The sequence below is a fragment of the Barbus barbus genome (assembly GCF_936440315.1).
Source record: "Barbus barbus genome assembly, chromosome: 15".
Taxonomy (NCBI): Eukaryota; Metazoa; Chordata; class Actinopteri; order Cypriniformes; family Cyprinidae; genus Barbus; species Barbus barbus.
This window is the reverse complement of record NC_136743.1, coordinates 7,641,474-7,660,105: the sequence shown is the minus strand read 5'-3', so window position 1 is coordinate 7,660,105 and position 18,632 is coordinate 7,641,474. Positions and strand designations below refer to the sequence as shown.

At 36.2% G+C, this 18,632-nt stretch overlaps 1 protein-coding gene across 1 annotated transcript; it reads right to left on the bottom strand.

Annotated features, from left to right (window-relative positions):
• Positions 1 to 6,237: 6,237 nt before the first annotated feature.
• On the bottom strand, positions 6,238 to 15,103 carry LOC306881694 (dynein axonemal assembly factor 11-like). Its single transcript, XM_079435909.1, has 12 exons — positions 15,073 to 15,103; positions 14,733 to 14,900; positions 14,566 to 14,643; positions 13,389 to 13,561; positions 13,135 to 13,310; positions 12,611 to 12,790; positions 12,351 to 12,425; positions 11,111 to 11,173; positions 10,864 to 10,933; positions 10,463 to 10,558; positions 9,470 to 9,552; positions 6,238 to 7,030 (listed from the first exon to the last, which is right to left on the bottom strand). Exons 1-12 carry the CDS (start codon positions 15,080 to 15,082, stop codon positions 6,838 to 6,840), a joined length of 1,365 nt encoding a protein of 454 aa, XP_079292035.1. The 5' UTR covers positions 15,083 to 15,103; the 3' UTR covers positions 6,238 to 6,837.
• Between the last annotated feature and the right edge of the window lie 3,529 nt (positions 15,104 to 18,632).

Genomic DNA, 18,632 nt, shown 5'->3' with positions numbered 1-18,632 from the left:
ATTGCTATATATACAGTATATATATATATATATATATATATATATATATATATATATTCAGCAGTTTTTTTAAGTGAAGTGAAGTAAAATATCAATGATAATGCCAAACAATTTTCAGAATAATATGATTTATACAGGAACACATTTCTGGTATGGAGTTGGAGCATTTGAGCCTTACCGATGGGGATGTGGAGGTACAAAAGACCAAAAAGGTTGGGAAACACTGCAATAAAACACTCTAAACTGAAACTGAATCCGAGAACCCCACAGTGAAGCAGTTCTCAGGATTTCGTTTATCATTAATCGGGATAAATCAGTTAGATGCAGGCCTACTTAATTCCTCTTTCTATGAACACAGCCTAAGATTATGGCTATAAATCTTTATGATTCATAAACCATAAATTTAAGTGCTTATGACATCAAGCAGCTAGGAGAGATACCGTTAGCCTCAGAACGACAAGAGAGAAGCCATAGTTCAGTTTAGAGAGCCTGTGCCACCACCATCTGACATACACTTCCCTCGGGACGGCAGGATCCTACGGCTACAGAAAGAGAGAGAGAGAGATTGAGCAAAGCGAGGATGAAAAAGACAAACTGATCAATAAAAGTGAAGTAACATCAAAAATGACCTGACTGTGGAGTTAGGCTTTTGGAAAGTCAGAGCAGACAGCATCTTCTCCTTGTCAGAGATTGGAGGAACAGCGGAGCCAGGGGAGTTGAAGAGGCAGTAAGGAGAGAAAGAAAAGAGAGCATCTTTGTCAGGGTGACAGGGGTTGAATAATTCAGTCTATGTCCAGCTGCTGTGTTAAATCATCATGTTTTATTAATCTGCAACAGTTTCAAAAACCTGACATTCAAATACATTAGGACAATAAGTCTAATGTGAACACACACATCTGGAGCAGAATTAACTTTTGGTGTGCAGTTCCTAATGTGAAAAGCACACAAAGTGCAGTACACTTACAGCATATTTCAACCTATTCACTACATTTTCATAATGCTTTTCACAAATGTTTTGGTTAAGAAATTGTCTGACAAACTGTGAATATTTAGCAAAATACAACAGGATTACAAAAACACAGTATACAATGAAAACATGGTATAAGTTTAAAAATGTAAAAATAATTACAACAGAAATGTTAGTATAAGAAATACACTATCCTTCAAAATGTTGGGGTCAGTTTTTTTTTTTTTTTTTGCATTTATTTGAACAAAAATATATAGCAAAAACATAAATTTAGTGAAATATAATTACAACATTTTATATGGATATATTTTAAAATCTAATTTATTCCTGTAATGTCAAAGCTGAATTTTCATCATCGTTACTCCAGTCTTCAGTGTCACATGTTTGATGCTCAAGAAACATTTCTTACTATCATCAACACTGAAAACATTGCTGCTTAATTGTTTGGATACATTTCAGGATCTTGTGATTAATAGAGAGTTCAAAATAACAGCATTTATTTACAAATTTAAAGCTTTTGTAGCATTACAAATGTTTTTTTTTTACTGGTCCCTGCTGAAAAAAGTGTTAATTTCTCAAAAATAAATCTTACTCACCCCCAAGCTTTTGAATGGTAGTGTATTTATGACTTATTTCGAAGTCATAAATACTTTGAAAAGACAATTTTTGTTCTTGTTATATATTCTTGCTTCCATTAAAACAAACACTCTTTGGATCATCTCAAAACATAACATTGTAACAACATGAATATCATCATCAAGATTTTCATAAACTTGTGGAGTTCATGCAGCTTGAGACACACAACCAAGACATTCATGTTCATTTTTCAACGTTTCACTAAATTCTTTATGCTGATAATATAATTCATAAAGAAAAATGTTGTATTACATTAAAAAAGCAAAATATAAACCAAGACTACTGCATATTTTTTTGAATTTGGTTAGCCTGAAAGTCATTAACTAAAATTATCTCTAAATGGTGCTCTTTCATGTGTTAAGTGTCTCTAAAACGGCGTTCATAAGATTTAGTCCAGCACAGGACAGGGATGTTTAAATGTCAGCAGCAATGTAAATTACTCATCTGCTGACAGGAGTTTTTAATAAAAGTGGAAATGAAACCTGCACAGCCCATCTGCACATACCGATAATTCACTTGTACACACATAAAGCAGCATGGCAAAGGACACAGATATTCTTCACAATACTGAAGAATAACACTCAAACACCGAGGAATGCTGTGTACCTGCTGACCCCGAGTGTGAGCTGTAAAGAATGTGTGTGCACTGCGATGTGTTTGACCTTTGTTGTGTGTGTGTGTGTGTGTGTGTGTGTGTGTGTGTGTGAGAGAGCTGTATAAGGAGTGTGAACTATAGGGTGAGTATATCTTCTTGCTTTCCTGAAAATAGAAATACTGCAGAGAAATGAGCTCATCTGTTGGCAGTTATGTACACATCTGACCTCTTCCACGCAAACACACACACACACACACACACACACACAAAACATAGCTTTTACCTTCACAGACATCTCCAACACATATCCACACATTCCTCCAACACATAAAAGAAAAAAAGAAGAAACGAGAAAGACAGGGAAAGCAGCACAACAATACATCTGACTCTAAGCCTATGATTAGAAATCCTGACTATTAGCCAACTTAAACATAAACACAGATCTTGAATAATAATCACTATGTGCAAGTGACCAGAAACTTTTAGTTTTTGAAAGAGGTCTCAAAGGCAGCATGTATTTGATAAACATAAATTTGATAAAACAGAAAGTAAAAACAAACAGCAGTATTGTGAAATATTATTATAATTTAAATATAAAAAAATTATATTTTTCAAAATGTATTTTTTATGGCAAAGCTGATTTTTCAGCAGCCATTACTCCAGTCTTCAGTCTCACATGCCCATAACAAACTTTTCAGGATTCTTTGATAAATGAAAAAAAAAAAAAAAACATTATTGACCCAAAAACTTTTGAACATAGTTTATGTATCTGGAGAAATATCTCAATGGGAGTTGCTTGGCAGGTGCAGGATCTTTTTTTCTGACTCAAAATGATGTAGTTATGCTATCCACCATAAGGTGACAATACATGTAAGGCTGTCCACAGTGGCATTGAAGCTGTTGGTCACCTCAGAATGTTCACTAACTAAAGACACAATCAGCCTTGACAGTTTATTTTAGAACAGAAATTCATTGGCACCAAAAGTGAAATGAGCTGGATGATCACACTGTTGTCTTATGTTGAGCTGCTTTATAACCGATCAAATTTTGTTTCATAATTAATTAATTTAGCTAAATTGACAATTGTTATTGAACTAAACTGAATTAACATTCAACTGATAGTGTTGCCTTCCATAGAGCTGCTTATAGCTGAATTGAACTTGTTTCATAATTGATTAACTTTACACAGTTATTTAACTCTAATAGAATATAATAGAACTGTATGATAAAATAATGACACCATTGGTTTTTTTAGAGTTACTTTACAGCAGAATTTGAATTTGTCTTATGAAGAACCACTGCACCATTGTGTGTGTTTTTTTTTTTTTTTATATCTTAAAGGGATAATTCACCCCAAAAAGAAAATTTGAAAACCTCCAGGGCATCCAAGATGTAGATGTTTGTTTCTGCAGTAGAACACAAACAAAGATTTTTAACTCAAACTGTTGCAGTCTTTCAGTCATATAATGGCAGTCAATGGCACCCAAGGCTTTCAGAGAAAAAAAAACATTCACAGACAAAACCAAAATAAACCCTGCGGCTGGTGACGATACATTGAGGTCTTAAAACACGAAACAATCGGTCTGTGCAAGAAACTGAACAGTATTTATATAATTTTTTACCTCTGATCCACCGCAATGTCCAACTGTCCTGAGTGCGTTCACAACATCCGGCGCGTGATGCGTCAATGTGCTCTGGCATAGTAGACGCATGCGCAGAAGCGATCAGTCGAGCGTATACACCACTCATTGTTTAGATCACTTTCACATTTATTTAGTTTCCTGAGGGACACTGGTATAGCAAATAAGATATAGAATACAGTTTTGGAAATCATTATTATTAATTAAAGGGGAAGGGGAATAAGAGAGATGGAAGTATCCCTTCTAGTTATAGTTTATCTCTGTGTGAACGCGCTCAGGACAGTTGGACATTGCGGTGGATCAGAGGTAAAAAATGATATACAGTGCCCTCCAAAAGTATTGGAACAGCAAGGCCAATTCCTTTATTTTTGCTGTAGACTGTAAACATTTGGGTTTGACATCAAAAGATGAATATGAGATGAGAGATTAACATTTCATCTTTTGTTTACAGGTATTTTCATCTGGATCTGATACACAACTTAGAAGATATCACCTTTTGTTTGAACCCACCCATTTTTCATGTTACCAAAAGTATTGGAACATGTGACTGACAGGTGTGTTTTGTTGCCCTGGTGTGTCTTATTAATTGATTATTCAAACAATAAATAGCACTGAATGTCTGCGCTCAGTTTCAGATCCGTGCAGAGCGCATTTATAGTTAGTTAGACGTGTAACCAACATGAAAACCAGAGAGGTGTCTATGGGTGAAAAACGAGCAATTGTGAAGCTGAGAGAAGATGAAAAATCAATCAAACCATTGCACAAACACTGGCGATAGCAAGTGCAACCATTTGGAATCTCCTGAGGAAGAACGAAACCACTGGTGTTGTACAAGTAACACACTTCAAACGGGTAGATCAAGGAAAACATCTGCAGTAGATGATAGAAACATTGAGACAGCTGTAAAGAAAGACCCTAAAACAACTGTTAGTGACATCACATCAACAACAACCTCCAGAGGGCAGGAGTGAAGGTATCACAATCTAATGTTCGCAGAAGACTTCATGAACAAAAGTACAGAGGCTACACCAGAAGGTGCAAACCACTCATTTGCAAGAAGAATAGGAGATGAGCCTCTAAAATTCTGGGACAAGGTTTTATGGACTGATTTTATGGACCAAAGTGATGGAAAGGCTAAAGTTTGGAGAAAGAAAGGATCTGCTCATGATCCCAAACATACAAGCTCATCTGAAACACAGTGTACACAGGTGTACATTATAGTACACATTACACAAGTAATGTAATGGCTTGGGCTTTCATCGCTTCTTCTGGGACAGGCTCATTAATCTTCATAAATGATGTAACACATGATGGCAACAGCTAAATTAACTCAGAAGTCTACAGAAATATTTTGTCTGACAATTTACAGAAAGATGCAACCAAACTGATTTGGAGATCCTTCATCATGCAGCAAGATAATGACCCAAAACATAGTGCCAAAACAACAAAGGAGTTCATCAGGGGCAAGAAGTGGAAGGTTTTAGACAGGCCAAGTCAATCTCCACACTTAAACCCTGTAGAGTATGCATTTTACCTGCTAAAGAAGAGACTGAAGGGAGTAACCCCCCAAAACTGAAAGAGGCTGCAGTGAAAGCCTGTAAAAGCATCACAAAAGAAGAATGAAAAAGTTTGGTGATGTCAATGGGTCACAGGCTTGATGCAGTTATTGAAAGCAAAGGATCTGCAACTAAATATTAAGTCTTATTCACTTTAATCTATGTTAATTCTATCTGTTCCAATACTTTTGGTAACATGAAAAATGGGTGGGTTCAAACAAAAGGTGATATCTTCTAAGATTTGAAATGAAAATACCTGTAAATAAAAGATGAAATCTCTCATCTCATATTCATCTTTTGATGTCAAACCTAAATGTTTTCAGTCTACAGCAAAAATAAAGGAATTTGCCTTACTGTTCCAATACTTTTGGAGGGCACTGTAAATACTGTTCAGTTTCTTGCACAGACCGATCATTTCGTGTCTCTAGACCTCAATGTATCGTCACGAGCCGCAGGGTTTAATTTGGTTTTGTCTGTGTATGTTTTTTGTCTCTCAAAGCTGTGGGTCCCATTGACTGCCATTATATGACTGACAGACTGCAACGGTTTGAGTTAAAAATCTTTGTTTGTGTTCTACTGAAAAACAAAGTCACCTACATCTTGGACGCCCTGGGGGTAAGCAGATAAACGTTAAACTTTCATTTTTGGGTGAACTATCCCTTTAATATCACTGTGAAGCTGCTTTGAAACATTCTGTATTGCAAAAAGCACTATAGACATAAAGGAGGTGTCTTTGTATGGCCTGTTTTAGAAAGACAAAATAATTTTACACAATTTTACTGCTATGACTACTTGTAGTAGAAACAAATGATGATTTAAAATAGTAGGTCAGAGACCAGAAATATCACAAGCTGGTTTTAATGGAACCATCAAAAGTAGAACATATAACAACTAAAAATACATTTAGTTGTAATAATAAATAAATCTTAACAATAAATTTTACACATATGATGTTGATAGATGAAATTATTTCAAGGGAAAATAATTTGTGCAGCCAATAAAAAAACAAAACAAAACAGGAATTTACAATGCGGACAGCTACATTGATTATAATGAGAGCCATTTAGTTTTGTCCCGACATGATGCCCACATTGGGAGTAGACACGGCATTAGAGACGCCTCTTTATATCAGACAGGCATGACTGTAAGTCAATAAATGAGTATCTGTGTGGGTGTGTGATAGTAGAGAGAACACACTGAAAGTGAAAGATGGGTAGCAGTGAAATATTCAGCAAGCTTTAATGAGACTGACAATTACTCATCTGCTTAACCATACGTCTAACGAAGAGAACTAAATATATCTCACATTATTTCATCATACACACACACACACACAAACACACACACACACACACACTTCCACAAGCACAGCAGAGAGTGTGATTATGCTTATTCTCTCTTGCTGTGTCATATAATGACATATTCTCTCTCTTTCGGTCTCGCTCACATAAGTGGAGGCACTTCTGGATCGTCCGCGAAGTCCTTTGACACAGACCTCTCCTTGACGCCACCGTGCTGGTGAGGCTGCGAGAGCTGCAGGGGCTTGTGGGAAGACTCCTTTCCTTTGGGAACAATCTTGGCCAGACTCCCAGCCAGACCGGGATCCACCTCCAATAATTCACGCCCTGGCGCTGGTCTGCAGAGAGACAGATCTGACTGAGATTGCTGTTTTGTTGCGTTTTAAGAATTTATTAGTCTATAGTCAGCACAATCTCTGCAAAATCAAGGTCGGTTTCTCGCACCTGCTCTTTGCCAAATCACATCCACCACAAAGATGCACCCTACATGACACATTTAACTCTATTTACTTTCTGAATAAATGTCCTAGTTCTTACTGTGCATGACTCATCTGTGAACCTATTATAAAGAAAAAGGTTTTTCATAAACTTTAACTTAAAAGACTTCAGAATCTTAAAAGGATAGTCCACCCAAAAATGATAGTTCTGTCATCATTTACTCTCGTTCCAAACCTGTATGACTTTCTTTCTTCTTTGGAACACAGAATAAGATATTTTTAAAATACTTTTCACACATAATATGCAGTATGGGCAGGTTAAAATAATAATAAATAAGGAGTATTTTACAGTCAGCTGGTCATTATCACAAAATATAGACACGATGTGACAATGTAATCATAACCCCAATATAAATCTATGCAGGGTCAGAAAGCTCTCGGATTTCATCAAAAATATCTTAATTTGTGTTCTGAAGATGAACAAAGGTCTTACTGGTATGGAACGACATGAGGGTGAGTAATTAATGACAGAATTTTCATTTTTGGGTGATCTATCCCTTTAAATGATAACTAACTAACTTTAATTCCTATAAAACAATGTTACCTAATCTATTACCTAAAAGAGCTATTCTCCTGTAGACAATTAGTACAACGTCACAAAGTAGAAGTTAATCACATATGCGCAATAGAACTTTTTCTTTTTGCAGAATGCCGTTGTCGTTACATCAGCAGATGTTTGCTTAAAGTCCTTAATTAATTTAATGGCTCATTATGGATCCTCTGTGCAGATTAAGAAAGTAAAAGCCAATGGAAACCATGTTTAGTCATTGCTTGACAAGCACCAAGCAGTGCGGTAAGCTGATAAATGTCCTTTAATCCTCTACTGCTCTCCACAATCATCATGTTGTACCGCAGGCCTCCACAACAGAACAGTGTTTCGGGCACTGCAGCTTTCTGCCTCTAACACAGAAACACAAATCCCAGTATGATGGCCAAACCCCACCTATCTTGATAGCAGATAAATCAACCCTGACTTCCTGTAAACTCAAATCGAAAGGCTTGTGACTTCAACACACAGCAGGGCTTTATTTAGACTTTGTGCTAGGACGGGAATCTAATTATTTCTGATTAACTCTTTGACTACACGATAACACTAATAATACATAGCATATTATTTATAGTACAGTTTTAGAGTCACTCTTTTTATCACCGCTTCCGTCTCTCTCTCGCTTTAAAAATGAATCACTAAAAATGTAATTAGTGCGGCAGCTGAAACCTGATTGGACCCTGAATTACTGATAGCGTGCGATTATACTGTACTTTCCGAGCCAATCAGTGCCTCAGTGGGTACATTATCACACACACACAGATGATTTATAGAAAGTGCATTGATTTCCTCAGGGGCAGGTACACAAACACAGGTGTGTTATTGTGTGTGATGTGTGTGTGACCTGAGGGTCTCAGTAAATAATAACACAAGCGTGCATGTGTGTGTGTGTGTATAAGAGTAAGAGCATCTGACCTCCCTGTGTGTCAGGAGGTCAGGAGTAATCAGGTTCAGATGATGTCAGGGTAGAAGAGTATGTTTGTGAGCGGAATGACAGTAACTGGTTTATTTGCATCTTATTTGCATTTTTATTAGGTCTTAATGCTATACCCCAGTGTTCACTTACTATGCTGATAAACCGACTGAAGGACACACACAGAAACACGTTCGCACAATGGAATAAAACCTTTGAGTCAACAAACTAATTCCACAGTCACACAGGTTAATGCAAACATGCATTAAGACCCATTAGAGGTGCCTGCACACACACAAGGGATCTTGTTCAGTGTGAAAGTGACCGAACAAGACCTCCCGCTGTAACTGCAGAGAGAAAACCAGAGAAAGGGAGAGAGGTTTATAAAGAGAGACCAATTATAAAGCAGATAAGCTTGTACGTGTGTATATACTGCAATTTAGTCTTTTAGGAAACTTTGCTCCAAAGCCACTTCCCTAATAAGAAGCTCAGCGTCCCTGAAGTGACCTGCGGTTGAGTGTTTTGCTCAAGGACACAACTTTGATTTTTGTCATCTTGAATGGATAGTTCAACCAGAAATTAAAGTATTGTCACCATCTTGCTCACCCTCATGTCATATGAATGCTAGATTTTTCTTTTTGGCTTGGAATACAAAAGATATTTAGCAGAATTCTGATTTGTATATTTGTAACCCAGACCCCCGACCAAGGCCACCAAAGACCAAGGTATTAGGAGGATCATAATAACACTGTTAAAACATGAACAAATGTGCGTGTATACACGTTCACATAGGCAGGCAGCTGTACTGCAACTGAATTACCTGGTCTCTTTCTTGGTATTCTGGTTACTGGTAACACTGTTCGGCCTGGCAGTGGGTTTCTTTGGTTTAATCTCTCCATGTGCCTACAAAAAACACAAATATAATAGAAGAAGTTTTAAGGACAGGTTTTACACAATCTAGACAAAAAGTTATCCTTGAAAAAAATCGCAAATTCCCATTCCAGTTTCACTGCACTTCAAGTAGGTAATTGACATACATAACCACACATAATAGACATACATAATTTTTTTTTTTTACATTATTAAATGAAAATGTAAACTATATTAAAACAGAAATCAGTCATTTTAAATTATAATCATATTTCACAATATTACTATTTTCCTGTACTTCCTGTATTACTGTATTTTTGCTCAAATGTAGCTGTGGTGAGCACAAAAGAATTTAAAAATGATTAAACATCTTACCAACCTCAAAGTTTTGAACAGCAGTGTACATAATGTATAAGAAAATTATATTTTAAGTGTTGTGAATGCCCACCATTTCTTTCACATTTAGTTTAAACATTAGTTTCACATAAGTTTCAATCATATTTTTGACTTCAATAATTTATTTTAAAGTGTCTGGCCCCATGACAAATAAGTTGCTAAAATATACAAGTTTCCTTGCAGCATTATTAATATCAGATTATAAAAGCCTATGGATAAAAAATAAGAACATACTTTTAAAAATAGTTTTAGGTGAAACACAGCATGTCAGACTGCAGGACATATCAACTTTCAGAAAGTACTTCATACATTATGGCAGTTATTTTGAAGGGAATGATTTTACCAGATATGCTGCACATACTGACAATTAATCAGCAAAATCAGTGATTTTATTTGTCAAATGCAAGCTGATATTTTACCTTTTTTTGAGTTTGGTTTTATTACACAAAATGGGCAGTGTGGGAATAAGCCCCATATATATGAAAACTATGTTAAAAAACATCAGTAGGATGTTTGAAAGGTGTGTTTCAGGTGTAGTGAGCTGTACCAGAGGCAGGAAGAGGAGCAGGTGGCCGGTGGTTTGGGATCTCTGTGCTGTGCTGCTGTCGGGTTTCACTTCTGCAGGCAAAACCAGCTGGAACACCTGCGCACACACACTATTAATGTGGGGTCTCAAGTACTTGCCACTGTAAAAGTGATCTACAGTATCACTAGTCATAAACACATATCCGTCAATACTGAGATCAATCACATACACATGCACGAACATCTGTGGTGTGGTGAGGCAAGAACCGTTACTTGTGCTGGTCTGCGGCAGATTCGTGAGGAAATGAGGCAGAATAAAGAGTGTAGATTTACTGCTGGGTAATCAGCTTTAAAGGTCAAACTCATCAGATGAGAGAGAGAGAGAGAGATGGAAAGAGAGAGAGAGAGAGATGGATAGTCTACCTTTTCTTTGACGGTCACTCTCACATATGTTGGCTGAACATCCACATCCAGCAGTGAGGTGTCCATATGCCTACGGCACAGAAAAGACCAATGTGAGAATGGATGCTGTTAGGAGAAAAGTTACTAAATGACATCCAAATACACCGAAGTTTACCCAAAGAAAGAAAGAAAGTATACTGCTAAATCATGACTTGATCATTTTGTGCTGAAAACAAGAAGCAGCGTGAGCGAATGAGTGTGTCTGTACCTGTAAACATGTAAATCCAAAAGCATGCAGTTGTTCTCATGCTCAGTGAGACTGAAGTCCAACCTTTGAGGTAGAGATCACATGAAATAAATATTTCCAAACTCAAGCTGGTACTGTAGTGTTTGAGTATGTATCATTTGTATCTCTGGTTGGAGTGAGGCACTGTTGATGTATGATATACTGTATCTCTCCTATGACCTAGTTCAGCCATCTTACCTTTTGTTTCCCTGTTTCTCACTATAAACAGACTCATGTTATCACTTGTGCTAATGTGACTCTCTTGCTATCCCTAGTCTCATGTAGCCAGAATTTTCACTGATGGCATAAATTCTGGTCCACTTTGCACATTATTCTGCCCACACTCTCAGAAAAAAGGCGGTACCCCTCAAAAGGTATATGTATGTACACTTTAGGTACCAATATGTACTCTCAAAGTACTAACGTGCCTTTAAGGTACTAAGATGTACCATTTAGTTTTTCTGTTTATTTCAGTTTACTGTTCCAGTGACAGCTTTGTACCTTTTTTTTTCGATAAGTCAATCTGTTTTTCAGCTCATGAGTTCATTTTGAGTTCATGCCTGTTTTTGGACATTTGCACTTTGGATTTTCACTATGACTTTTCCATTGTGGATTCTGGGTTTGTCTCTTTCCTTACAATTTAAAATGGTGAGAGCTGGCTTCAGTCTGACTGACTGCAACTCAGTTTATTTTAGCCAGGGTTTTTTTGTCTGTCCACCACAACACAAAATAATGTTCATAAAGTATAAAATTTTGCCTTAGAATTTGTTTATGTTTATGTTTATTTCATTCATGGATATTTTTTTCCCACAAAACTTACTTCATCATCCTCATACATATAATTTATAAAACCATGATGAAAAGGAGGCAGGATGAAGAATATCTTATATTTCCTGCCCCCTCAAAAAAAAAAAAACAACAACAACAAAGTCATATCCAAAAACTCAACGTTTCAAGTCCCCATCAATACATAACAATAACAAATGCCTTAGAATTTGTGACTAACAAAGTTTGTGGGAACACAACAACAGAACAATATCCCTTGCTTTTGTTTGAGAAAATAAGCAGCAAGTAAAAGAAAATATGCTTTGGCTGCTTTCTGTCAGATCATTTCTACCTGTCAAAGTGGGGGTGGTCCTTAGCTAGAATAATCTGCAAAGTGGACAGGACTGATATACTGTACACAGGAGTAGTGTGTGTATGTGCGTTTTTACGTGTGTACTTGGGCTCGTTGATGTTCAGCACTCGTCCATCTGCGTTGATCAGAGTTCTGAGGGTTTTGTTTTTAGGCTTCTCTCTGTAGAAACACATAACTGACTGCAGTAAGTAAAGCTGTTTACAGAAAAAACATGCAAAAGCTTAATGTCTTTCTCTCCTTTATCTCATAAAAATGTAAAGATTGATAAATGGCCATCACAGGCATATTTAGATATAGATACCATTACAGTGATTTCAGTCCTCTTTTTCTTAGTTGGCAAGTACCTCTTATTCTCTTTGGCCCTCCTCTTGTCCTCCAGATGGCGATGGGCCTCTAGTCTGGATTCTGGTGTGAATGGGCACGGCTTTTCCCAAAATTCCTTCTCTTTATCCTCGGCGTCTGTGTGAGCCTTGGAGCTTGATTCTGGATTCTGATGGGTCCCATTTTGGTTCTCAGAGAGCAATCTGTGTGAAATAATCATTACAGTTAAGGCTTATCAAAGGAAAAATGCATAGGTCTGGTTTAAAGCAGATAACCCTCTTTTTTTACGATGCACCATAGTATGTTCATATTCACAGAAATTTCTTCAAAATAAATTATATTATGAGGAATTTTCTGTGAATGTAGGTTTTCAAGAACCTTCAAAAAGCTTTTCAAAAGGGAGTTTTGGGGTGTGTCGGTATAAAACCTGTGCAAAAAAGATCAATTTCGGGGTACAATCTGTTAAAGTTCATCTAATGCAACCCAAATTGTCTTTTAGCTCTCTTAATTCAGATATTCAAACTTCAGCTATCTTAAAGACACTCACTGATCTATTTGAGGATCCTCCTGCTTTTCTGTTGTCTCTTTCAAACCACTTCTTTTCTGTTCCTCTCTTTTCTCTATATATTCCGCCTCCTGTTCTAAAACGCGTCTCCTCACGGCATCCAGTTCCTGCAGGGCCTGAATACGCTCACCTCGCCTGATTTCTTTCCCATCCAACCACTGCAAAGCACAAAAGACAATCGTTCATAAATAGTGCAAGGCTAAAAATGTCTCTCTATGTGTATCTCAGTGCAGTACCTGTAGTTGAGGCAGACATGCCACCACATACTGTCTGTATCTGTGAAATTCAGTACAGGGGTTTCCCACCAGGTAGAGCTCTCTGAGATGAAGGTTCTGCTTCAGAGACTCCACACTGCTCAGCTTACCCACAAAATTCACCGTCAGGTCTAGTTTCTGTAAGCTCTCACAGCCTACACACAAATGCACACATATATTTTATATATACAGTTTCATGCATACACATGAACTGATTGACACAAAAATCAAGCCTGGTTAGAGCTTTAATACAGTATATTTGCAAAAAAATGATGAAATACCTATATTACAACACACTTTTCAAGCAAACATTTCACAAAAAGAGAGCTATTAATTTTCAAATGATGAACACATTACTGGTACAATTAAGCATTTGGACATTTTCTAGTTGTCAGAATTGAATCATGTACATAATTCATATGATAAACTGCACTTGTGGTTGCTCTTCTAGGACACTCTTGTGAATTTGAGGATAACCTCACATTCGCTAAAAACAATGTTGGGACCAGTTGGTTAAAAGATAATTAAATGGCTCAAAAATCGAATTATTTCAGAGTATGGTCATTATAATTAAACTAAAACCACATAAAAAATATTTTTGTAACTTGAAATAAAATAAACATTAAATTCAAATAAAATATTACAAAAGAAAAAAAAAACTTGCCAAGGAAACCTCTCATTTCCATTGAGTTTAACTTGATGTACCAAAATAACTCAAGCTAAAAATAAAAAATAAATAAATAATAAAATTACTAAAAACCATATAGACATGTTTAAAAAAACTGATGCATAGAAATTCACAAAATTACTAAAACTTACCAAATTCACAATAATAATAAAAACTGCAATAGTATATAATTGATACTATAATAACCAGTAATATACTAATTGTATAATAATATAATATTTGGTTCTGAGAAAAGGTCTATCTATCACAATTTGTTTGCAGATACCATTTTCTTTACTTTTATGTTTTTTCTTTTATTTCTATGTTTAAGTTTATCCAAAGCAAGTTACAAAAGAGGGGCATCACAGGCAATTTAGCATAATATATATATATTTACACAAAACGTGTAAGGAATTGAAAAACAACCTGATACAGTTGCCAATATGTTCATATGCAATGCACAAATTAAAAGCAATTTATTAAAACAATCACCTTCTAAATTCTCGATGACTTCTATGTTGTTCAGTGCCATATTTAGATACTCCAGCTTCTTTAGTCTGCCCACGTTTTCTGCATAAACAGAGTTGAAAGCGATATAAATGGCCATTTAGTGTTTATTTGTTGTTTTTCCACTGATATGTACAGGAATGTCTGCTTACCTATCTTAGGGATGAGGTTGCTCTGTAAGAAGAGGATTTTGAGGTCTCTGCACCACTTGTCGATATGCTCGATCCTCTCGATGTCCTGCTGATGGAGAGAAACCTCCTCCAGGGAGAAGATCTCCCCATTATTGTGTTCTGCTCTGCGGCGGATCAGATCCTCTCCGACTGATCACAAAGAGAGTTACCAACAGCTAAACCGCGAAAGCATATTATACTTTTTTATAAAACAGTTTATTTGGGAAGAATTAACATTTATTTAAAGAGGCATATAATACAATAAATGCTTTATTATAGGAATAAATTAAAATAATTTTTATATTGGGAATCAAGCACTTACTGCGGACCATGGCGCCAGTGTGTTTATGCGTTGCTATAGAAACGGGCAAGCTGCAGAAGCTCGTGACTGTGTTTTGAGGCCTTTCAGTTCAACATTCATTCCAGCGGAGCAAAACACCAGAACTGCAAAGTCATTCGGTATTTATTTCGACAATAACTATCTTAATCTTAACTAGCACGCTGTAATCATGACACACGAATGAACAACCAGTTAAGCGGCTTTTTAGCCACAAAACAGATGCATATTTGTGCTCTAGTTGCTCCGTTTATATTCAAGTAGCAACTCTTCCACCTAGCGGTCAGTGTGAACAATAACAGTCAAAGAATTGGGCGAACTGCATGTAAAATGTAGTTAACCATTAAAAGTTATTTTAAAATATGTCTAAAAATTACTAATATTTTGGAATATCTGTTAAATAAATGTTTATATAGTTTTCAAAATAGCTAGAGTACCAGAATTAATGTTAAAAATACTATGTATAGTTGATATGCAACATTACATGAACAGTAAATATTATGTGTAACAGTGTTCAAATTAAATTACTGTTAAATTCATGCTAAAATTGGGACATGTCACCATTGGTTGTTGCGCCAGCATATTTGCATGTATTTGCATAATTTATATATCGGGCTGGAGCAGCACAGTAGAGTGATAATTGCTGTTATAAAATTAAATTTGTTCATCTGTAGACACAAGTTCGATGTCTATATAAGTAACACAATAATGTGTTTGATACATCTGTTATCATTCTGATCCTGTCAGTGGGGTCAATTGTGTAATATTTACAAACGTAACCAAGACTGTGTGAACTTAGTCTGTTTATGTTATTTTAAAGATGACCGAGCAACATTGGGCCTCAGCGTTTCACCAGTGTTTGTTTGTTTGTTTGTTTGTCCCAGGTTCAAAAAGAGGAAGCCTTGAGTGACTGGTCACCTTCTCTCAGCATGTTTCTTCCCACGCAGACAGAGTCACATACAGGTATGTGTACTGTATATCATGTATCCAGCAGTCCAAACTAACCTTGTGGGACAACACAGCCTATACCACCAAGAGAATGGGGCATAAATATAAAAAATGGCAGGGATTGTGTTAACTGGGATGCAGATATGGCAACAGATTCGTCGAAATCGGTTTTCCACAGAACACAGAAGAAAAAAAACATGCATGTTTCCACATTATTTAATGTTAGTATCATTGTTGGACAGTTGACAGTAGCCACTGATTTCCATAGTATGAAAACCGAATGCTACATAAGTCAGTGGCTTCTGTTTGTTACCAACTTTATTCAAAATATCATATTTTGAGTTCAACAGAAGAAAGAAACTCATACAGGTTTTGAACAAGTAAATGATGATGACATCATTTTCATTATTGGGTTAACAGTCCCTTTAAGTTCAAATGTCATGTGCCCTCAGAAGTGAGTATTCTTCATGGTCCAGATTTAAATAATATTGGCTATATAGACAAGAATGAGAAAAGAGAGAGTTTCTCTCGCAGTGATGTTTATTGAGTGAACTGTACTCAGTGCTACAGAGTGTTTCCTGTGGTGAAACAAAATACATCAGAAGAAAAACAACATTCACAAAATGTGAAAATACACAACATTCAAGGAACTTTCATGACTCCTATTAGAAGCTGATAAAGTAAAATATCTGCTGGAGAAATCATTATACTTTTATTCATACTATACTACTTGGTTATAATGATATCAAATTCATATTTGCCTTGTATAACCTGTTGATTAACAGAGTAGAATAAGTGGTAGTTTGCTGTAGATTACAATATAGGCATATTTCAAAACCTTCTGTTGCAAAATGTACAGAAACTTTATAGATAAAATGAACATGATAAAATAAATGTACTTATATTGCTCTTACATACCAAATCTGAGAGAAAATTATTGTACATTTTTCCTGCCCATTTGAAAATAAATCAAGGACTACATTTTACTGAAATACAACACATATAGTAATGAATAACTTAATGTGCCAAATTATAAATTTCATCAATCTTGTGTGAAGACAGTATTATTATTATTGATTGGACTGTCATTGATATTCATACATTTAGCTCTTATACTCTACAATCATTATTTTTTATTCAGAAATCTGGCATGTGTCATTTCAGCAGAGACTTCAGAACATCTTACAGTTACTGATTTATTTTGGAGCTCACACTTCTAATATGCAGTTTATTTGCTGAATCACTGAATCATCTATATTTTTAAATCACACAGTTTAACCTTTGATTCTGTTCTAGAAAAGAATACAAATAATGCACTGAAATTGAACCCAGCATAGAGAGGCTGAGTGAATGTGGTCTGGACTCTGTGAATGAGGGTCATTGTGTCAGAGACGCTGTAGAAGGACAGAGTTCGTGCACTGTGATCCACATACACCCCTATTCTAGAGGAGCTGGAGACTCTGGGAAGTTTTGTGTCTTTGTAACTGTGCCAGAATGAGCAGCTGGAGTCAGAGCAAGATAAACACCAGGACTGATCATTACATCCAAATCTACACTCATCACCCTGTCCTTTCCTGCTGATGCTTTTATATAACACTGATATATCCACCTCACCAGTCCACTCAACTTCCCAGTAACCTGCTCCCAATAGTCAAATCTGTCTGGATGATCTGGATATAGTTGGATTGTGTCAGCGTATTCAATCACTCTGTTCCTTCATCCAGCATGGTGTTTTTACCTAAAACAGGCCTTGTAGTGAAGGTCTGTCTGCACTGAGGGCATGATCCCAGCAGCCTGTAATACAGCTCATACAGTAACTGTGTCCACAGGTAAAGGGTCACTGGATCCCTTCAGTAGATCCAGATAAATTGAACAGCTGAACTGATCCTGAGCCACTGAAAAACCGGATTCTGCCATTTTAATGCTCAACAATGGATCACATATGGTTTTCTCTGCACTGAGCTGTTTGCTGCTTTTGTGTTTAAAAATCATGTGCATACAGGTGTGCCAATAAGATAATAAAAAGTTACACAATATAGGACAGCCTCAGATTCAGACTCAATATAAGACGAGTGTAAGAATGCATAGCACCATGAGCCAGTGGAGGGCACTGTCTCACACACTATCAACAGATCCATCCCTTAATTGTCCAAAATGCTCATCTTCTGTAGGGTTAGTCACTATCAACCATAATTTTAACTGATTTACATGTTAACGTGCATAATTCAGATGTCTTGTGTTGGCGATTGGTGAGACTGATGCAATCAATCAAAATGCAATGATTTTATTGATATAAAAAATCAAACCTGCTGAAATATTATTGGTTCAATGTTAAATATTAATGTACATATCAGCCTCCATGAAAAATACTTTCAAGGGCCACTGCAGTCGTTGCAGTATAGAATATAAATTCTTGCCAACACAACCACATATTGCCCCTGTCAGACACTAATAACCCTGGTGTTGTTCCAAACCAATGTGACTGAATTTGTTCTATTAAATGTTTTTTTTTTTTTTGACAATTGGTTAATTGTCAAGCTCCAAAACAACAAAAATACTGTAAAATGGACCATATTATTGAATTATAAATTTATGCT

What these genes read in the sequence shown, in the direction of transcription:
- LOC306881694 (XM_079435909.1), bottom strand. An exon ending in CAACCTCATCCCTAAGATAG is followed by an intron (nt 14,644 to 14,732) that starts GTAAGCAGACAT and finishes CTGTTTATGCAG; the next exon opens with AAAACGTGGGCAGACTAAAG. An exon ending in AGGGCCAAAGAGAATAAGAG is followed by an intron (nt 12,426 to 12,610) that starts GTACTTGCCAAC and finishes GTGTTTCTACAG; the next exon opens with AGAGAAGCCTAAAAACAAAA.